General features: G+C 38.1%; 1 protein-coding gene across 1 annotated transcript in view; it reads right to left on the reverse strand.

Moving 5' to 3' along the window:
* Nucleotides 1-7,297: 7,297 nt before the first annotated feature.
* The window catches only part of LOC126253129 (probable DNA-directed RNA polymerases I and III subunit RPAC2), a 68,464-nt gene continuing 56,017 nt past the window's right edge, over nucleotides 7,298-19,744 (reverse strand). Inside the window, exons 3-4 of the mRNA XM_049954259.1 lie at nucleotides 7,663-7,819; nucleotides 7,298-7,462 (exon numbers count right to left, since the gene is read on the reverse strand). Of these exons, the coding sequence (XP_049810216.1) occupies nucleotides 7,433-7,462; nucleotides 7,663-7,819 (187 nt within the window). The 3' untranslated portion in view covers nucleotides 7,298-7,432. The remainder of the gene's footprint in view (nucleotides 7,463-7,662; nucleotides 7,820-19,744) is intronic.

A 19,744-nucleotide genomic window follows, 5' to 3' on the forward strand; every position in this document is an offset into this window, starting at 1 on the left:
AAATGTGGACAAGATACCTAAATTTCAGATAAAAGGTATCAGTCAAGAAGATGTGTAAAAATCTAATTTTTGGGCCAAATAGTTTTTGTGGAATCGAATGATAAGAGTGTCAAAGCAGTCGGAACACCATGTGTCAGCACAAGCGAGCAGTGCAGTGACAAAATTGCACACAGCGCGGAATGCAGGGAGCACATCTCTGTAGCAGCGAAAGGGTTAATGCGGCCGTGGTGGCTTTACTTCATGAACTGTGCGCTCCCCCCTAAACGTAAGCTTGCGAACTAGGCTATACTATGGCGCTGCTTCTCTTGGCGCGTGCGTCGTGTGCAACTGGCAACGCAGCAATCTCCCACATCTGGGCGAGAATGCGCGAGCTGCCAAGATAAAAGAATTGAACTATAGTAGTTATGGTGGAAAATGTTGGGGATGATCCATGGTTACTCATAGCACACAATAGTCTGATCAATGACATCACCAAATGTGTTGTAGCTCTCAACACAATAAAACAAGCACAGCACTAAACAGTTGTATCTGGAGCAGCACAAAACTTTCACAAGCGTAATAGGCAGATAACACAGGCAGGCCAACAGTGTAATCAAGTCACTAGCAAAGCCAAGTATCAAACAATAGTACAGTGGAACAAAGGTAAACACCGTGAGTGAAGAACTGTATTTCTGAGATGCTGCACTGTATTTTAATAGGAGGTGTAGTTCAGAGTATTAGTGGTGGCACTAGGTGTACACTGGCACACACACATTGGGCTGCACATTCACATAGGTGCCCGCGGGGCTGCGCCTGGCAGCCGGTCCTGTAAAGTGCCTCTGGCTGGATCAGTGAGCATCAAGGTAGCACGCTTTGCTGAGCTCCGCATCAGCTGGAGCGGCAACACAATGCTTTGTTTCAGCTGCGGCTGGATGAGGTGGCTACATCTACAGGTGGATTATGACATGGAAAAACCAGCTGAAAGGTGTGGTAACCCAGCAGGTTACCACAGGAAATGTCTCCACATCTGCCCTAAACAAATTAGGGAAATCAAAATCCGGATGGTAAGACATTGATTTGAACTTCCATCATCATGAATACAAATCCAGCATCTCAAGACTTCGTCTTCTCACTCAGTAGCCTTCTTAGACACTAAGCCTTAGAAGAAAATTAAAGTCACTTAGTTATGTTATATTGTTTCCATTAATGACTGAGGTCTGAGAGAGGGAGGTTCCCAACTGAGGATATTTGAAATGGGACTACTGGTTTCTGCACACTTATATCAACTATGGAAAACCTCTTGAAAACCTTGGCCAAAAGCAAATGATTTCAATTTTGTTTTGTTTTTTGGGATGATACACCTCACACAAAAATACAGTTTGCCATCCCTTCATAACCATTTTTAGCTAACCAACTTTTTAACTGTTTATCCTAAAACCATTCTCTATGAAATGAGCACATTCTACTTTTTTGTTTTGGGTTTCATTCAGTCATACTTTTTGTCACCATTACATACACTGACAGTTTTATTTGAATTTCCATTTAATCTACTGAGCATTTTAAACACAAATCAGACTTTGGAACCTAAAATTAATCACAAGAACAATAATATTTTGCTCTTATAGAACATCAAAAGTACGAAATATGTCAATACAGCTTCACTCAATCACTCCATAAGTACAACTGCCTCTTCAAACTATTATGAAAACTAAGTTGCAAAACAAATGGCTTTTAAACCAATTATTTCATTGCACACACATGTATTTTGCACATATTGGCTTTGAGTAACAAAAACAAGATGATAAACTTAAGAATATCAAATTTATAATCGAGTACTATCACATAAAAAAGTAAAAGTGTAAAATCAAACCAAAACTGTGGACTTGAGGGTGTTCCACCATACTCATATAAGACACAGTACAAATGTAGTAAAGTAGGGACGATCCCTACAAGATCAGGACATGTGGTAACCCTACTCATAGATCACCTTCTCCCAGTTTTTGATAAGAAAGAATCAACAGAAGTTAAACACTACAACAACACAACACTATGGGGCAGCTGGACATATGTAAGACAATTCAACAACCTTGGTCATAAAAACTGCACAGTCATAATTTGATCCAGACCTCACATTTCCATTTTTCAGGAAGTCAATCTAATACAAATAGTGTTATAATAAATTCTGTTTGATATTTACACTAAATACCTAAAAAGCAAACAGCAAAATGTTACAAATGCCTGATTAAGTTAGCAGATGTACTGATAATGGTTTCAACTTCGTCTGCCAACAGATAGCGTAGTGGCATAGCTACCAAGGGCCATCTGTATCTACCCTTTAACAAAAAATGCTCACAGCCAGGGCAGTGTGGTGCAAACATGTGAAGCAAGCAGCCAACCATGCTTCAGGCAACCATGCCACAGAGATACAGTCGTACTTCCTGTAGCAAACTGAGCGAATTAGAAAGGGATGAAATTGTGACCTTCCGAGTGACAGGATGGTCCTTCCCGAGAATTGTCACACAAGCTGGACATGTGTCAGTTGTGCAACAATACTAATATCAATAGTCATGTGAACATTCTCAAACCATTAGACAAGGTTCTACACATCCGCGCATCACAGACGCTCACCGGGATGATCGTTTTGTAAGAGCAGCAGTGGCAGACTATAGAGCTACCACAGAGCAGATAAGAGGGTTTTTGAGCTCAGATGTGCCAACACAAACTGCTGCAAATTGGTTATTACCTGTGTGACTATGGACACATCACAGCATCGATATGCACAGCTCAACTGACTGTGTCAGAGGATCACTTGGAAGATAGAATGGGTCGGCATGGTCTTCAATGATGAATCTGCCTGCACACAAGTGATGGTTGTTCGCACATACAATGTAGACCTGGTGAGTGCAGAGTTGTAGAGTGCATTCATCCAAGACACACTGGCCCCACCACAGGCCTTAAGGTCTGGAGTCCAATAAGCTGCAACCCTCATTCACCTTTGTGCGACTACATGAACAGGATGAGAAAGCATGGCATAACATATCACAGGACAGTATTCAAAATCTGTACAACTGACTGGATGTCAGAGTCAGCACCTACATTGCCACTGGTGGAGGCTACACCATGTACTAACATGGGTGTTTCAGCATACATCAATACCTGGTACATCAGAACTGCTTGTGCTACTGATCTGTAAATGTAATCATTTCATTTACTCCATTTGCACTGTTACACTAATAAATCTTGAGTGAATTGGAAATCTCTAAATGGGTGTATTAATTTTTTTTCCGGCAGCGTATATCATTGAGCTTTTAATATACATTTGCAAAACTGCACTTTATATTTGCCATGCACTGGCTTGAACAAAATGCATCACATGAAATGCTGCCAGCAGACAAAATAGATTACTGACAACACAGACAGATGACAGTTTTGTATACCATCTGATTCACTACTTCTTGTATGGTTTCGTATGATTTGGTAACTCCTTTAGTTACAATTCCAGATGCATCTTTGCATGCAGCAAAAGGTACTTACCACTCCACACCAATCTTTTCTTATGTCAGTCGTATCTGGTGATATGACACAGTAACACCAAAACTAATATACCAAAGAAGCAATCATAAATAAATTACGGCACTTTCAAAGTCATGGCAATCTTAAACAAAAGCATATCATTATTTTTCTCCACACGTTGAAATAAGACTTTTTAATAATTTATATTGCTACTAGTAAGGAGATCTTACACAGTCTCTGTTCACCATCTCAAACTGTGGCACATAATTTCTGGGAGATTTGTGCAATGAATGGTATTTGTTGCATTTATTTGCAAATTGATGATGTGGAAAGATACACTTAAGAAATACAGTCAGTTTTGATAGTCTGCAAAAATAAAAGACTAAGCCTTTGTCTTAATTAAACTGTTCACAAGGAAACCACTGTTACCGTTTAAGTATTAACTGTGTTGTGAACTCTTCGAAGGGTTATTATAGTCACTGTTAGGTGAAGATTACACACTGCACAGCAGTATTGGACAAGGTTTTGTCATCTCATTTGTTTTGTATCATGACTGAGTACCTGTAGTAGTATATATATATGTGGCAACATTTTGCTTACTGACTCGCTGCTGTGTTACATGAGGACAGAGGATTTGGAGTAGAGGATGGGGGAGGGAGATCAGAGTTTCAATCATTCCATCAATCATCTATTTTTCCTTCAAGAGCACAACTGTGAGATATTATTATTATTATTTCTTTACTTTCTCAGACGTTAAGTCTGGTTGAGAATGGAAAGTGACGCGGACCTTGATCAAGCGTCACTTCCTATTAACTGTACGGTATGTGTTATATTGCATTTAGGAACTTTCGGGTAATTGAACATGTATCAATAATTACGGATTTCTGTAGTTGTATATATATGTTTGGATGTAGCTGTATTGCATTGATGTACTGGTGGATATTGTGTGGTATGACTCCTGTAGTTGATAGTATAATTGGTATGATGTCAACTTTATCCTGATGCCACATGTCTGACTTCCTCAGCCAGTTGGATGTATTTTTCAATTTTTTCTCCTGTTTTCTTTTGTATATTTGTTGTATTGGGTATGGATATTTCGATTAGTTGTGTTAATTTCTTCTTTTTATTGGTGAGTATGATGTCAGGTTTGTTATGTGGCGTTGTTTTATCTGTTATAATGGTTCTGTTCCAGTATAATTTGTATTCATCATTCTCCAGTACATTTTGTGGTGCATACTTGTATGTAGGAACTTGTTGTTTTAAAAGTTTATGTTGGAAGGCAAGCTGTTGATGTATTATTTTTGCGACATTGTCATGTCTTCTGGGGTATTCTGTATTTGCTAGTATTGTACATCCGCTTGTGATGTGATCTACTGTTTCTATTTGTTGTTTACAAAGTCTGCATTTATCTGTTGTGGTATTGGGATCTTTAATAATATGCTTGCTGTAATACCTGGTGTTTATTGTTTGATCCTGTATTGCAATCATGAATCCTTCTGTCTCACTGTATATATTGCCTTTTCTTAGCCATGTGTTGGATGCGTCTTTATCGATGTGTGGCTGTGTTAGATGATACGGGTGCTTGCCATGAAGTGTTTTCTTTTTCCAATTTACTTTCTTCGTATCTGTTGATGTTATGTGGTCTAAAGGGTTGTAGAGGTGGTTATGAAATTGTAGTGGTGTAGCCGATGTATTTATATGAGTGATTGCTTTGTGTATTTTGCTAGTTTCTGCTCGTTCTATAAAGAATTTTCTTAAATTGTCTACCTGTCCATAATGTAGGTTTTTTATATCGATAAATCCCCTTCCTCCTTCCTTTCTGCTTAATGTGAATCTTTCTGTTGCTGAATGTATGTGATGTATTCTATATTTATGGCATTGTGATCGTGTAAGTGTATTGAGTGCTTCTAGGTCTGTGTTACTCCATTTCACTACTCCAAATGAGTAGGTCAATATTGGTATGGCATAAGTATTTATAGCTTTGGTCTTGTTTCTTGCTGTCAATTCTGTTTTCAGTATTTTTGTTAGTCTTTGTCTATATTTTTCTTTTAGTTCTTCTTTAATATTTGTATTATCTATTCCTATTTTTTGTCTGTATCCTAGATATTTATAGGCATCCGTTTTTTCCATCGCTTCTATGCAGTCGCTGTGGTTATCCAATATGTAATCATCTTGTTTAGTGTGTTTTCCCTTGACTATGCTATTTTTCTTACATTTGTCTGTTCCCAAAGCCATACTTATTCATTGCTGAATACTTCTGTTATCTTTAGTAATTGGTTGAGTTGTTGATTTGTTGCTGCCAGTAGTTTTAGATCATCCATGTATAGCAAATGTGTGATTTTGTGTGGGTATGTTCCAGTAATATTGTATCCATAATTTGTATTATTTAGCATGTTGGATAGTGGGTTCAGAGCAAGGCAGAACCAGAAAGGACTTAATGAGTCTCCTTGGTATATTCCACGCTTAATCTGTATTGGCTGTGATGTGATATTATTTGAATTTGTTTGGATATTAAGTGTGGTTTTCCAATTTTTCATTAGTATGTTTAGGAACTGTATCAATTTAGGATCTATTTTGTATATTTCCAATATTTGTAGTAACCATGAGTGGGGTACACTATCAAAAGCTTTTTGGTAATCAATGTATGCGTAGTGTAGCCACCTTTGTTTAGTTTTAGCTTGATATGTCACCTCTGCATCTATTATCAGTTGCTCTTTACATCCTCGTGCTCCTTTGCAACAGCCTTTTTGCTCTTCATTTATAATTTTGTTCTGTGTTGTATGTGTCATTAATTTCTGTTTAATGATTGAAGTTAATATTTTGTATATTGTTGGTAGGCATGTTATGGGGCGATATTTAGCTGGGTTTGGTGTGTCTGCTTGATCTTTAGGTTTCAGATAAGTTATTCCATGTGTAAGTGTATCAGGGAATGTGTATGGGTCTGCAATGTAACTGTTAAATAATTTAGTTAGATGTGAATGTGTTGAGGCGAACTTCTTTATTATTATTATTATTATTATTATTATTATTATTATTATTATTAAGAGTCAATCAAAAAGTTTCTATTCGAAAGTTGTACAGTTGGCAGTCAGTCAGAATTGCCATGAGAAATGAGGCTATCATCCAATTGACACATCAGGTTTAGGACACATGTTTGCTGAAATGCCATGTCCTGCTGTGTGAAGAAGTCCATAACTGCCTGTCATACATCCTCGTCAAACAGGAATCGTCGACCCTTCAAGGTCATTTTTAAGGGACTGAGGGTGTGATAATCACAAGGGGAGAGACGAGAACTATAGGCCAGGTGCTCGAGTGTCTCCCACTTGAGTTTGCGTAAGTTTTGCAGTTACATTTGCAATATGCGAACATTTGTTATTGTAAAGCAGCAGCAGCACCCATTCCACAATGGTGGTTTTCAATAGACATGCTGCCTCATACAAATTCCTCATTCTCTGATGGATGTCTACCAGTGTTTGTCCTTCAGCAGCCAACAAAAGAATAACAGCATGTTGGTCCTGTCTGGATGCATTTGGTAATAATATCACTATCACGATAATTCATGTTTCCACATTTACCGCACACACGTCAAGACACAAATGCCACACCAATTCTTTGACTACATGTCAGTGCTTATTTACCCGCATCTGAGTGACACTATGTTGCATATTTGCTACAACAAAACATTCCAATGGAAACTTTTTGATCATCCCTATTTTTTAAAGATATGAATTCTGATAATGAGCATCACAAACAACTGCAGACAATAAAATACAATACAATACAGTACAATAAGATACATTACATATAAAGCATCAAACGTATTTTATTTCAAAATAATATAAAATTTATAGTACAAAACATTACAAATGTAACCAATTATGGTTCCATAAATAGTATCTCATTACACAATGACTTCTGAAAAAACGTAAAAGAATTTGTTTCAGGGTGCTTTAAACTCTTCCATTTCTGCCTGCAAATGAAAAGAATGCTCATAATATGACTATGTACAACAGAAAATTCCTCTGAATTTCTTATAAGGATATATCTCCCACATTAGTAACTAAGAACTTTAATATTTCAAACATATAACATTAATAGCTATCACTGCAAAAGGGGGAGACATCTGACAACAAATTTTAATTATTATTAATTAATTAATTAATTAATTACCTGAAACACTTCCAATATGTGGTCACACACCTTTTCCAAATCCTCAATGCCCTTTTTCAGAATATCAGCAGCTCGTGCTCCATTTGTTTGAATCCTGAAATGCATCTTTGTTTCTGCTGGATGAGGTATTGTGTACCCACAGAAAAGGACCTCTGGACTAAACAATACATACATCCATTAGCATTCATTTGGTTATAAGCCACTACAGTTGGAGTCACAAACGATGGCAGATGAGTTTAAGGTTGTCCTGCACACCTACATCAAGCATTCACTGACAGCCAGTGAGAGTTCAGTAGTGTTCTTAGAGCCATGCTGTGAATGTCTTAGTCAATGTGAGACTTAAAAATGATTGTACCAAGTTACTTAGTGAACTTTTATTCTCTTAGTTGCAAAGCTGTCATCACTGATATTGGACGCAGGCAACCAACTCTACATAAGCAAGCAATTTGCAGGACACCTGCTTTCTTCAATGCACAGAAAATGGGTACGAGCGTATTGCAACTGTTGCTTGGAACTATGTGAGCCCTATCTGTGCCTTGAACTGTGTGAACCGCGGTCGTTCGTGACTCTGACTATAGTAATTAGTAATTTTTGTTACATTGCATTACTTTGATTAACCAACACATGCATTTGAATTTAAGAAAAGTATGTACAGGAGAAGCAATCTCGGTGACTAATGAGACAGATACCGAGCAAAGTTTTCTTCTGTAAAGACAATAACGTGATCTACAATAATTTTATTTGTTTTGGAATTGAGCTGTAATTTGGTAATTGGTTCATTCTGTATTGCTAGCAATAATCCATAATTGAAAAGTGGTTCCCATGACCTGCTTCCATTTTCGTTGGGTCCTACAGTATAGAGCAAATTTCAGTATTTTATGATTACAGTTATAAAGTAAACATGATGAGGGGTGATATGGTCACTTTAAAGATAATAGTGATCCAAAGTTTGGCAACATGTGAAAACCACAACAATCTATGATCGCAAGTACATGTTTTATTCAATGACTGGTTTCAATTGTAATGATTATCTTCAGATTTATCTGCATCCTGCACGGACAAAAATGGTAAATATGATATACAGCCTTGATCAGCACTTTCGTATGGCATGAAAAACATGATAAAATTATGAGAAACACTCACAGCCTGTAATATAGGACTATATTATGGGCACATGTGTTTGCCATAATTTTATCATGGTTTTTATATCATGTGGCAATACCAATTGAGGCTATATATTTTATTTGCATCTTCTGTTAACTTCAAGGATACAGGTCAATCTGAAGATGATCATCACTATTGAAACCAGTCACCGAATAAAACATATACTTGCTACCATAAACTACTGTTGTTTTTACATATTGATAATGTAAACAGTTCAATTAAATTCAGTCTCAAAATAGCAAATTTTTTCTCAGAAAGTAACTTAATACATATGTAACATTTTTCTGGGTTGTTTTCTTGTTTCACATTAGAGTAAAATCTCTCTCTTTCAGCAACAGTCACCGTCATTTTCATCAAGAGCAACTAACTTTTAACTGTTGCTTCAATGATCTTATACATAAGGAATAACTGGTCTGTGGTTGGTTGACCTAAGCCACTGTGAAGAGGGAAGAAATGGGATATGAAACCCCCTAACACTCACCATACTCAAGGCACAGTTTGAAATTTTAAGTGTTCTCAGTAATATCAATCGCCCATCAGAGCAAACATGCTATAATAAATGAGAATTTTAGCATGAAATAGATGCATATCCAGTAGGAGATTTTTCAGAGACATCTTGCTCACTATGGGGAAGAAGACTACTGCTTCCTACCATACTGTGGCTTCCAACAAAATATAGATACAGTATTATAGATCAGAATAAAAATAACCAAGGTATAGACAGGAAATACTGTTTCACTGGTTAAGATCCAAACTCCTGCACTCTATTTTTCTAGAGTGGAGAGTATTTTGTTGTCTGACTTCCAAAATCACATATGTTACTGACTTGTTTTAGATGACACACAAATTGCTTATCATGACAAACACTGTGAAAGGAAATTCAAAACTAGTATGAAAGACCATAATGGCACACACAAAAATCATTAACTAAAAGGATCCAGTCATCTAAAGTGGATCAATGCGTGGAGCACAGGAACGCTTGACAGAAAACAGCATTCACAATAGCTTTCGTGCACTAGTTCTTTTTGTAGCAATAGCATACCATTCACATGTGATTACAGATTCTTAATTACTGAAAGGAGATGCCTGAACAGATGGAGGTGGGTACAGGGTAGCGAAGAGCGCAAGGAGGAGGTAGTAGGAAAGAGGCAGGTCTTTCGACAGATGACTCTTTCTAATTTGTGTTGTCTCCTCTTTTCTAATCCTCCCCACCAACCACATCCTGACCCACAATTATTACACTTTCTAAGGCCAAATCTACAAACAAATCCATGGTACTGCCATGGGTACTCACACGACACCATTCTATGCTAACTTTTTTATGGGCCATCTGGAGGAGGACTCCTTATCTAGTCACCTAAAACCTTTTTTCTTGTTTTGACACATTGATAATATTTTCATGATCTGGACGAAACGACTTCCTGACACTTAAATCTATACTCTATGTTAACAAATCTCTCTTCTTCAGAAACACTTTCCTTGCCATTGGCAGTCTACATTTTATATCCTCTCTACTTCGACCATCATCAGTTATTTTGCTCCCCAAATAGCAAAACTCCTTTACTACTTTAAGTGTCTCATTTCCTAATCTAATTCCCTCAGCATCACCTGACTTAATTCGACTACATTCCATTATCCTCGTTTTGCTTTTGTTGATGTTCATCTTATATCCTCCTTTCAAGACACTGTCCATTCCGTTCAACAGCTAGTCCAAGTCCTTTGCTGTCTCTGACAGAATTACAATGTCATCGGCAAACCTCAACGTTTTTATTTCTTCTCCATGGACTTTAATACCTACTCCGAATTTTTGTTTCATTTCCTTTACTGCTTGCTCAATATACAGATTGAACAACATCGGGGAGAGGCTACAACCCTGTCTCACTCCCTTCCCAACAACTGCTTCCCTTTCATGTCCCTCGACCCTTATAACTGCCATCTGGTTTCTGTACAAATTGTAAATAGCCTTTCGCTCCCTATATTTTACACCTGCCACCTTTAGAATTTGAAAGATTATTCCAGTCAACATTGTCAAAAGCTTTCTCTAAGTCTACAAATGCTAGAAACATAGGTTTGCCTTTCCTTAATCTAGCTTCTAGGATAAGTCGTAGGGTCAGCATTGCCTCACGTGTTCCAATATTCCTAGGGAATACAAACTGATCTTCCCCTAGGACAGCTTATACTAGTTTTTCCATTCGTCTGTAAAGAATTCGCGTTAGTATTTTGCATCCGTGACTTATTAAACTATTTGTTCGGTAATTTTCACATCTGTCAACGCCTGATTTCTTTAGGATTGGAATTATTATATTCTTCTTGAAGTCTGAGGGTACTTCGCCTGTCTCATACATCTTGCTCACCAGATGGTAGAGTTTTGTCAGGACTGGCTCTCCCAAGGCCGTCAGTAGTTCTAATGGAATGCTGTCTACTCCCGGGGCCTTGTTTCGACTCAGATCTTTCAGTGCTCTGTCAAACTCTTCACGCAGTATCATATCTCCCATTTCATCTTCATCTACATCCTCTTCCATTTCCATAATATTGTCCTCAAGTACATCGCCCTTGTATAGACCCTCTATATACTCCTTCCAACTTTCTGCTTTCCCTTCTTTGCTTAGAAGTGGGTTTCCATCTGAGCTCTTGATATTCATACAAGTGGTTCTCTTTTCTCCAAAGGTCTCTCTAATTTTCCTGTAGGCAGTATCTATCTTACCCCTAGTGAGATAAGCCTCTAAATCCTTACATTTGTCCTCTAGCCATCCCTGCTTAGCCATTTTGCACTTCCTGTCGATCTCATTTTTTAGACGTTTGTATTCCTTTTTGCCTGCTTCATTTACTGCATTTTTATATTTCCTTCTTTCATCAATTAAATTCAATATTTCTTCTGTTACCCAAGGATTTCTACTAGCCCTCACCATTTTACCTACTAAATCCTCTGCTGCCTTCACTACTTCATCTCTCAAAGCTACCCATTCTTCTTCTACTGTATTTCTTTCCCCCATTCTTGTCAATTTTTCCGTTATGCTATCCCTGAAACTCTGTACAACCTCTGGTTTAGTCAGTTTATCCAGGGCCCATCTCCTTAAATTCCCACCTTTTTGCAGTTTCTTCAGTTTTAATCTACAGTTCATAACCAATAGATTGTGGTCAGAGTCCACATCTGCCCCTGGAAACGTCTTACAATTTAAAACCTGGTTCCTAAATCTCTGTCTTACCATTATATAATCTATCTGAAACCTGTCAGTATATCCAGGCTTCTTCCATGTATATAACCTACTTTTATGATTCTTAAACCTAGTGTTAGCTATGGTTAAGTTGTGCTCTGTGCAAAATTCTATCAGGCGGCTTCCTCTTTCATTTCTTAGCCCCAATCCATATTCACCTACTACGTTTCCTTCTCTCCCTTTTCCTACTACCGAATTCCAGTCACCCATTACTATTAAATTTTCGTCTCCCTTCACTATCTGAATAATTTCTTTTATTTCATCATACATTTCTTCAATTTCTTCATCATCTGCAGAGCTAGTTGGCATATAAACTTGTACTACTGTAGTAGGCATGGGCTTTGTGTCTATCTTGGCCACAATAATGCGTTCACTATGCTGTTTGTAGTAGTTTACCCGCAATCCTATTTTTTTATTCATTATTAAACCGACTCCTGCATCACCCCTATTTGATTTTGTATTTATAACCCTGTATTCGCCTGACCAAAAGTCTTGTTCCTCCTGCCAGCGAACATCACTAATTCCTACTATATGTAACTTTAACCTATCCATTTCCCTTTTTAAATTTTCTAACCTACCCGCTCGATTAAGGGATCTGACATTCCACGCTCCTGAAAATATCCAATTCAATTCGTCCATGAACAAATCTCCCATGCCATTTGCTCCTCTGGTACCAGTAAACCTGCTGACCAGCCACCGTCCAGCATGCCTCTGATCAAGTATCACCCTAGCCTTGAAATGTCAAACACAGATTCCTCGGGGCTTCGACTATCTTTCATCATACCTCAAGATTGGGATATCCCAGCCAAAATCCTACCCACATCACCCAATGAAGTGTTCCGCCACCCACCCAACCAACAGAATATTCTAATTTCCTGCAAACCGTGGGACACTCCCTTTTGGTCAGCCCTTGTGCAAGATCTGTTCTATATCCCCACCGACCACCACCTATGGCAGGCTAACCACGGGCATCTCGTACCCGATAACAGGCAGAGCCGGGTCATTTCACATCAAATCATTCAGAAATTTTAGGAAATGACACCCATCGTCACGCAAATCCTTGAAATTTTGGGTAGTGAAATTTTACCTAGATATATTCACATTTCAGAAATGTAAATGTTGCAGGTCAGCTACTTTATCACTTATGATAAAAAAGAAGTTATATAGATTCAGGAATTCAGGCTTTCATACATGAGCTCCTTTATAATTTAAAATTGCAATACTTCCTACAGTTTTTGCAGTGGAAGCTTGAATATTTTTTTGTGTTAAAGAGGAAGGTTTATATTTTTATAGTCATGCTTCTTGTAGTGAATATCCATCATCTACATGTCAGAAAAAATTGTAAATAATTTCTTTTAAACAAGATCCATGCATGGACATTATAATTTTTTTAAGGTATTGCCCCCTCATAGATACCTTTGAAAATTTTACAATATTATTATAAATATCCCATTATGTCACACAAAAAGCACCAGTGTGTAGAAATAAAGGGAAGTGCAAAAAACAATGTTATTATAAAAGAAATATTGAAATTGCTAATTCACGACTACCATGTCACCACTAAATTGCTCAAGTTGGCTACACTGGATTTCCCGAGGAACAAATCATATCTGAGAACACTGTTTTATTGCCACTACATGTATTGCATTATCCAGTTCCTTTGTTTTGAATCATGTGTTCACTGAGCATGCAGTTCTAAGCTCTTGTACTGAGCTGTACCCAGAGTCAATTATTGGTTAAAAATTCAACTGCTGCAGTTTTTAACTATTCATTCCAAAACAAAAGTAAGTCCCCTAATGTTACAACAATAATGTGGAATACTTTTGTAATGAAACAATGGGTAGAATAATTTTTCATTGTGTAATTACTTTTTAGGTTACACCAATCATCTTTTGAATTATTTACAACAAATCTTGGTTTTATGACTGAAGCAGTATGGAAAGTACAAGTAGGCAATGTTTACTTGGACAGTACCTGCAAGATATATGTGATACTGCCCTGGCTTGTGTGAATGAACTGAGCAGTGAAGAACCAGAACTTTTATTATGGAGAAGCAACAGTCATTCATACTGTGATTTAAGTGTTTCATGTGTGTTTGTTAAACACAAGGACAGGTACCTGCGCAGATTCTCTCTGAATAAGAAAATTTGCTGCGATCTCTTCAAGCGCCGTAAACGATCTGTTTCATCTGGATTGCGTGAAATTAGTTTAGAGAAGGCAAAGACCTTCAAAATGAGAGGCTTTAGCATTATTCCTGGGGAGAAAATGTGCCCAACCTGTATCAAACTTGTTAACGAAAAACCAACAAGTGGCAACTCATCACCAGGCTATATAAAAGACAGTAATATGAAGGTGCAGACTCCTGAAAAATCAGTGCTCAATACTAGCTTAGGAGTATCTCCTGCAAAGCTGCATTTAGTTGCTCAGCACAGTTGGTATGCAGCAACCAAACAAAAATTGGAATCCACAGCTGTGGCTCTGAAAACTAAATTTCACGTACATATCAAATTGAGCTGGCTGCTGATGCAAGCACTATCCCTGACAGTGATTTAATAGAACTGGAAGAAAAGGCAAAACATCATGATGAACTTGTGGACAAAATCAAACTGATTCTGATTTACAACTAGCCATGAAGCCCTATACAATTTCATTTAAAGATATCCCTCTATGAAACTGCAGGACAATAGTTTAAACTGATATTGCAAAATTCATATAAGATGTGATTCAACAGGAGCCCATTTATTATATATGAGCTGAATTACAATTTTTGTACTTTTGATGCTCTTTGCTATGCCTCTCGTCATTTATAATAATTTATTATTTCTCACAGAATAATTTATGTAGTCATGCCATAATAAAACTTTAGTTTTTGTGGTTGATTATCAATGACAAAGCCAACGCAACTGATTTCTCACAAATTTCACTTCTTGGTTAGCTTCTATCTGATGATCAATTTTGCTGGCCATTATTCACTGCATCATAGCTTGCTGTAACTTGGTATAAGAACATTTGGTTAAATAAGAATTATTTTTTTATCTTAAAATTTGTTCCTGTACTTGAATTAAAACCTTTTCCCCTTCTTGCCCATTAGTTAAGTGGGGTCACGGTGACCGTACAGGCAGAAACTCACGTCAGTTTTCAGAATAATTTCTAAATTATTTCAAAAATAGGTTTCTTTAGTTTCCATTGACTATTGCAGACTTTTCTTTGATTGTTAGAAAATATTACAAAAACCACTCAAGTGAAAGCTTTGCACCAACTTTGGTTTGAGCCTTAAAAACAGTACAGCAGAGTCCCGCTAACCTGAACCCCGGTAATCCCAATGTTCGGTTAATCCGAACATGAAAAATGTTAGTCTAAGTATGGAAAACTGTGCGATAAACTGTTGTACGTATACACTATTTTAACTTACACAGTACAGTGAACATGTATTAGAAAAATTGGCAAGAAAAAATTACGTTTAAACAATGCATAACAATGAAAGAAAAGCAGTCAAAATTACTAAAATACAGCGGACATTTTATTCCTTCTTTTTAGATGAGAAAACCTCATTGTTTTTTGGCGTAATGAAGACAGCCTGTTATACGACGCATAGTTGCGCCATTGTCTCATAAACATCAAATCAGCAGGTGTAGCTGTGGGCTATTGCTCCTAATAACATAGTGCGATATCAAGGGCTTCTGCTGTGTCTGTGTGGCACCAGCTCTCCTTTGTCACTTTCAGGTTAATTGTCACTTCCATCACAGCAGTTCATTTCTTCCTGGTCTTGAGTCACAGCAGCAACTAAATGGAAATGGAAATGCTGTGTGGCTAGGGCCTCCTGTTGGGTACACCATTCCCTGGTGCAATTCTTTCAAGTCGACACCACTATGGTGACTTGCGTGTCGATGGGGATGAAAGGATAATGAGAAGGACAACACAACACCCAGTCCCCGAGCAGAGAAAATCTCCGACCCAGCCAGGAATTGAACCCGGGCCATTAGTTATAACATTCTGTCGTGCTGACTGCACAGCTACCAGGGGCGGACAGCAACTAAATCAGTGTCAGTATGGTTCTCCACACATGCCTTGCTGCCATCCATTCATTTACATCTCCTTCACTAGCTTCTTCACATCCAGGGATTGTCTGTATCATTTGTAGTAGATTTTCCTCTTCAAGTAGATTGTCTTGAAAATCAAGAGATGTCCACAATTTTCTCCACATTTTCTCAGAGTATTTTCTGAAATATTCTGCCATGCCTCAGTAACCCAATAAACATCACCCTTCCACATTGGTCTTTTATTTTGTCCACTAAAGGAATGCTATGATCATGGATCAGCATTCTTAAAAATTGTTTTCTGTAAAGCAGTTTTAATGTTTGCAGTACACCCCGGTTTATTGGCTGTAGAAGTGGTGTAACATTTGGCGGCAAAACCTTTGGCACAATTTCACCATCACATAATTCCTCAGTGCTGGGGTGAGATGGCGCGTTATCAATGAAAAGGATTGCAAGGGGAGACAGATGATTTTCCTTAGAAAACTATCGAACAGAGGGAACAAACTGGCCGTGAAATCATTCTTTGAACAGCTTAACACTGATCCATACTTTTTTCTGGCTGCGATAATATACGAGCAGGGACTTCATGTTGCAGTTTTTAAAAGCTCTGGGCCTAGCAGATTTGCCAATCAGCATTAAAGGCAGCTTGTATTACCTGCAGCGTTGCTGCACGTTAATAAAGTAACACAATCTTCGCATATTTTAAAACCAGGAGCATGGTCTTCTGCTTTTCATGTCAGGCTTTTTGTTGGCAATGCCCTAAAATTAAGGCCAGTCTCATCAGTGTTATGAATTTGTTGGAGAGAATACTTTCCCTCTCTTATTTTTTCAAACTCACCCAAGTATTCCTTCGCTGCATCACAGCCAGAAGAAAGCTTCTATCCAGTAATTGTTAGCAGACGGATTCCATGACCTTTTTTGAATCTGTCCAACCAACCCATACTTGCACTAAAAGACTCATCACCATTCATTAACTTGTTCAGGTAAAAAGCCTTCTCCTGAACCAGCACTCCACTCAAAGGAGTTCCCCTTTCCCTTTCCTGAGTAAACCAAGAGAAAAGATCTTCATCCACTTTATCATACTGTGACGGTTTCAAAGTCTGCCGAATTTCGAGTGTTTTTCCCCGAAGACGTTGCACAGGACTGTTCAAGCTTCACTCGGTTGCTCTTCCAATCACAAATGATTGCTTTACCAATACCCAGTTCCATTGCTGGTTTAGATACATTCTCACCATTGTCTATCCGTTTCAAAGCATTCAGTTTTTCTTTGAGAGCTAACGTGATGAAAATACGTACACCACTGTACCTGAATGAATACAATACAATTGTTGAGTGTGCCAGCAATCGATAAGTAACGTAACCAAGCGCTTTGCAAGCCAACTGGCAGCGCACTGACCCAGACACTACAAAGGTCTCAAGAATGCACAACAACAAGGGCAGGGAGTGAGAGTGAGCCGTTTCCACACTTATTCCCACTGTTACCATGGTGTACCTACTTTATTCTAGAAACTCATCACCATAATTCCGGCTAATCCAAACAAATCAGTAATCCGAACAAGGTCCGGTCTCAGTCAGTTCGGATTAACGGGACTCTACTGTATTTCAAAAGTGAATCTGAAATTAAGAAAGGAAAAAAGTAATCAGATCTTAGTAATAATAATAATAAAAATAATAATAATAATATTCTGATCACACAGCCAGAAATAACATTTAGGTAGTAAAATCTCTCTAACTTAAGCTAAACAGAATTATGAAAGTTGTAATGTTTACGTATCAGTAATAATGAGAAATAACAGCCTTCGAACAAATATCTCTGAAATATAAATTTCCTTTACTTCAAGTCTATGGTCACAAATCTTTTGTCATCAGACTACTGGTTTCGTTCTATAATGACCAACTTCATATCTGTTTTATGAAAACATGTTCTAATATACTGGGGCCATAACGGCATTGTCAAATTCTAAACACAAAACCAGTGCCATCACCATCAAATATATAGGATGATTATAATTAAACTTTCAAAACGCTGTAGAAATAACATCACTTGTCAGAATGACGTCAAATTGTGATGGAATATTATCGGAGATGGGGAAAAACGTATGTCAGTAGAAAAAAAATAGTGTGAAACTAGATCAATACTTGGCACTGTATGTATCAGAATACATAAATGAAAACACCTGTCATTAGCAAGACCCATTGAAGTTGGTATAGACACGCTGGGTACACAGCTTTTCCTCCTTTGCGTCTGCAACATTCGTCATGACTGTCTCAATGCAGGATCATGCTCTGCTTGTAAAGCTGTATTACGAGAATGAAGACTGTGCACATGTCGCTCTGCAGAAGTTCCGAACACTTAAGGATTTGAATAAAGGTGTTGGTGCGATGACTGCCATGGGTCTGGAGAAAATGATCCGGAAATTCGAAAAAATGGGTTCTTTTGGTGTGCTACCTGGTAGAGGGAGGAAATGAATTGATTCGACGTCAGTGGAAGCCGTGGCCACAGCAATGCAGGAGGAGACGAGCGGTAGCGCATAAACATGTAGTGCACAGAGAATTGTCCAAACATTGGACACACCTGTGAGCACAGTGCACAAAATGCTATGAAACCACCTTCTTTGCTATGCATTCAAAATTACCCACTTGCAAGAGTTGCTTCCTGTTGACCTGCCAGCAAGAGTGACCATTGCTTTAGAATTTCTTGCTCGCATGGAAGTGGACAATGATTGGCCATGGAAGATTTTGTGGACAGACAAAGCCCAGTTCCATCTGACAGGATGTGTCAATACACAGAATTGTCTAATATGGGCACCGGAAAATCCACACAAAAATCAACCAGTACCACTTCATCCTGAAAAGGTGACGTGTGGTGCGGGTTTACAGCACTGTTTATCATAGGGCCATATTTTTTCGAAGAGACAGGTGCTTCCGGTCCCATTACCTGTACCATCACTGGTGAGCACGATAAGTGTCTTTTGCGCAACCATGTCATTTCAACTCTCCAGTGGCGTGGATGGGATCATTTTTATGGAAGATGGTGCACCTCCGCACATTGCAAATCCAGTTAAGCAGCTGCTGAAGCACCATTTCAGAAAAGCTGGAATTATCAGCCACCATTTTTCTACAGCCTGGCCATCCCGATCACCTGATCTTAATCAGTGTGACTTCTGGCTGTGAGGTTATCTGAAAGATGATGTGTTCAGTGTTCCAACTGCAAAGTTAGCTGCACTGAAGGCACGCGTTGCGCAACACATTCTGTATATGACCCCAGACACTTCGATCAGTAGTGGAACATGCAGTTTCTCAATTTAAACTTGTTTTCAGAAAACAGTGGACAGCATACTGAACATGTTTTGCGACAGTCACAAGGAACTTAATAATCCAATATGACCGATGCTTTTTATGCTGTTTTTGGCCTCAGGACAATTAAAAACCGATTTTTCCCATCCAATGTGATGTGACCTTACCATGGTGGATGTGCTTACGTAACTAACAGTCTCACACCTGCACACCCATTCACACTGAGTGTACAGTTTGTTCAACATCAAACATACACCTTAGGCATTGTTATACGATTCATTTGTCAATTTTAGTCTACCGCTATTAAATTATGATACTTACAGCACCATCTATTGCTACATTTTGTAACTATTTATTTTTCTTGTGCCA

The sequence above is a fragment of the Schistocerca nitens genome, chromosome 4, assembly GCF_023898315.1.
Source record: "Schistocerca nitens isolate TAMUIC-IGC-003100 chromosome 4, iqSchNite1.1, whole genome shotgun sequence".
NCBI classification, from domain to species: Eukaryota; Metazoa; Arthropoda; class Insecta; order Orthoptera; family Acrididae; genus Schistocerca; species Schistocerca nitens.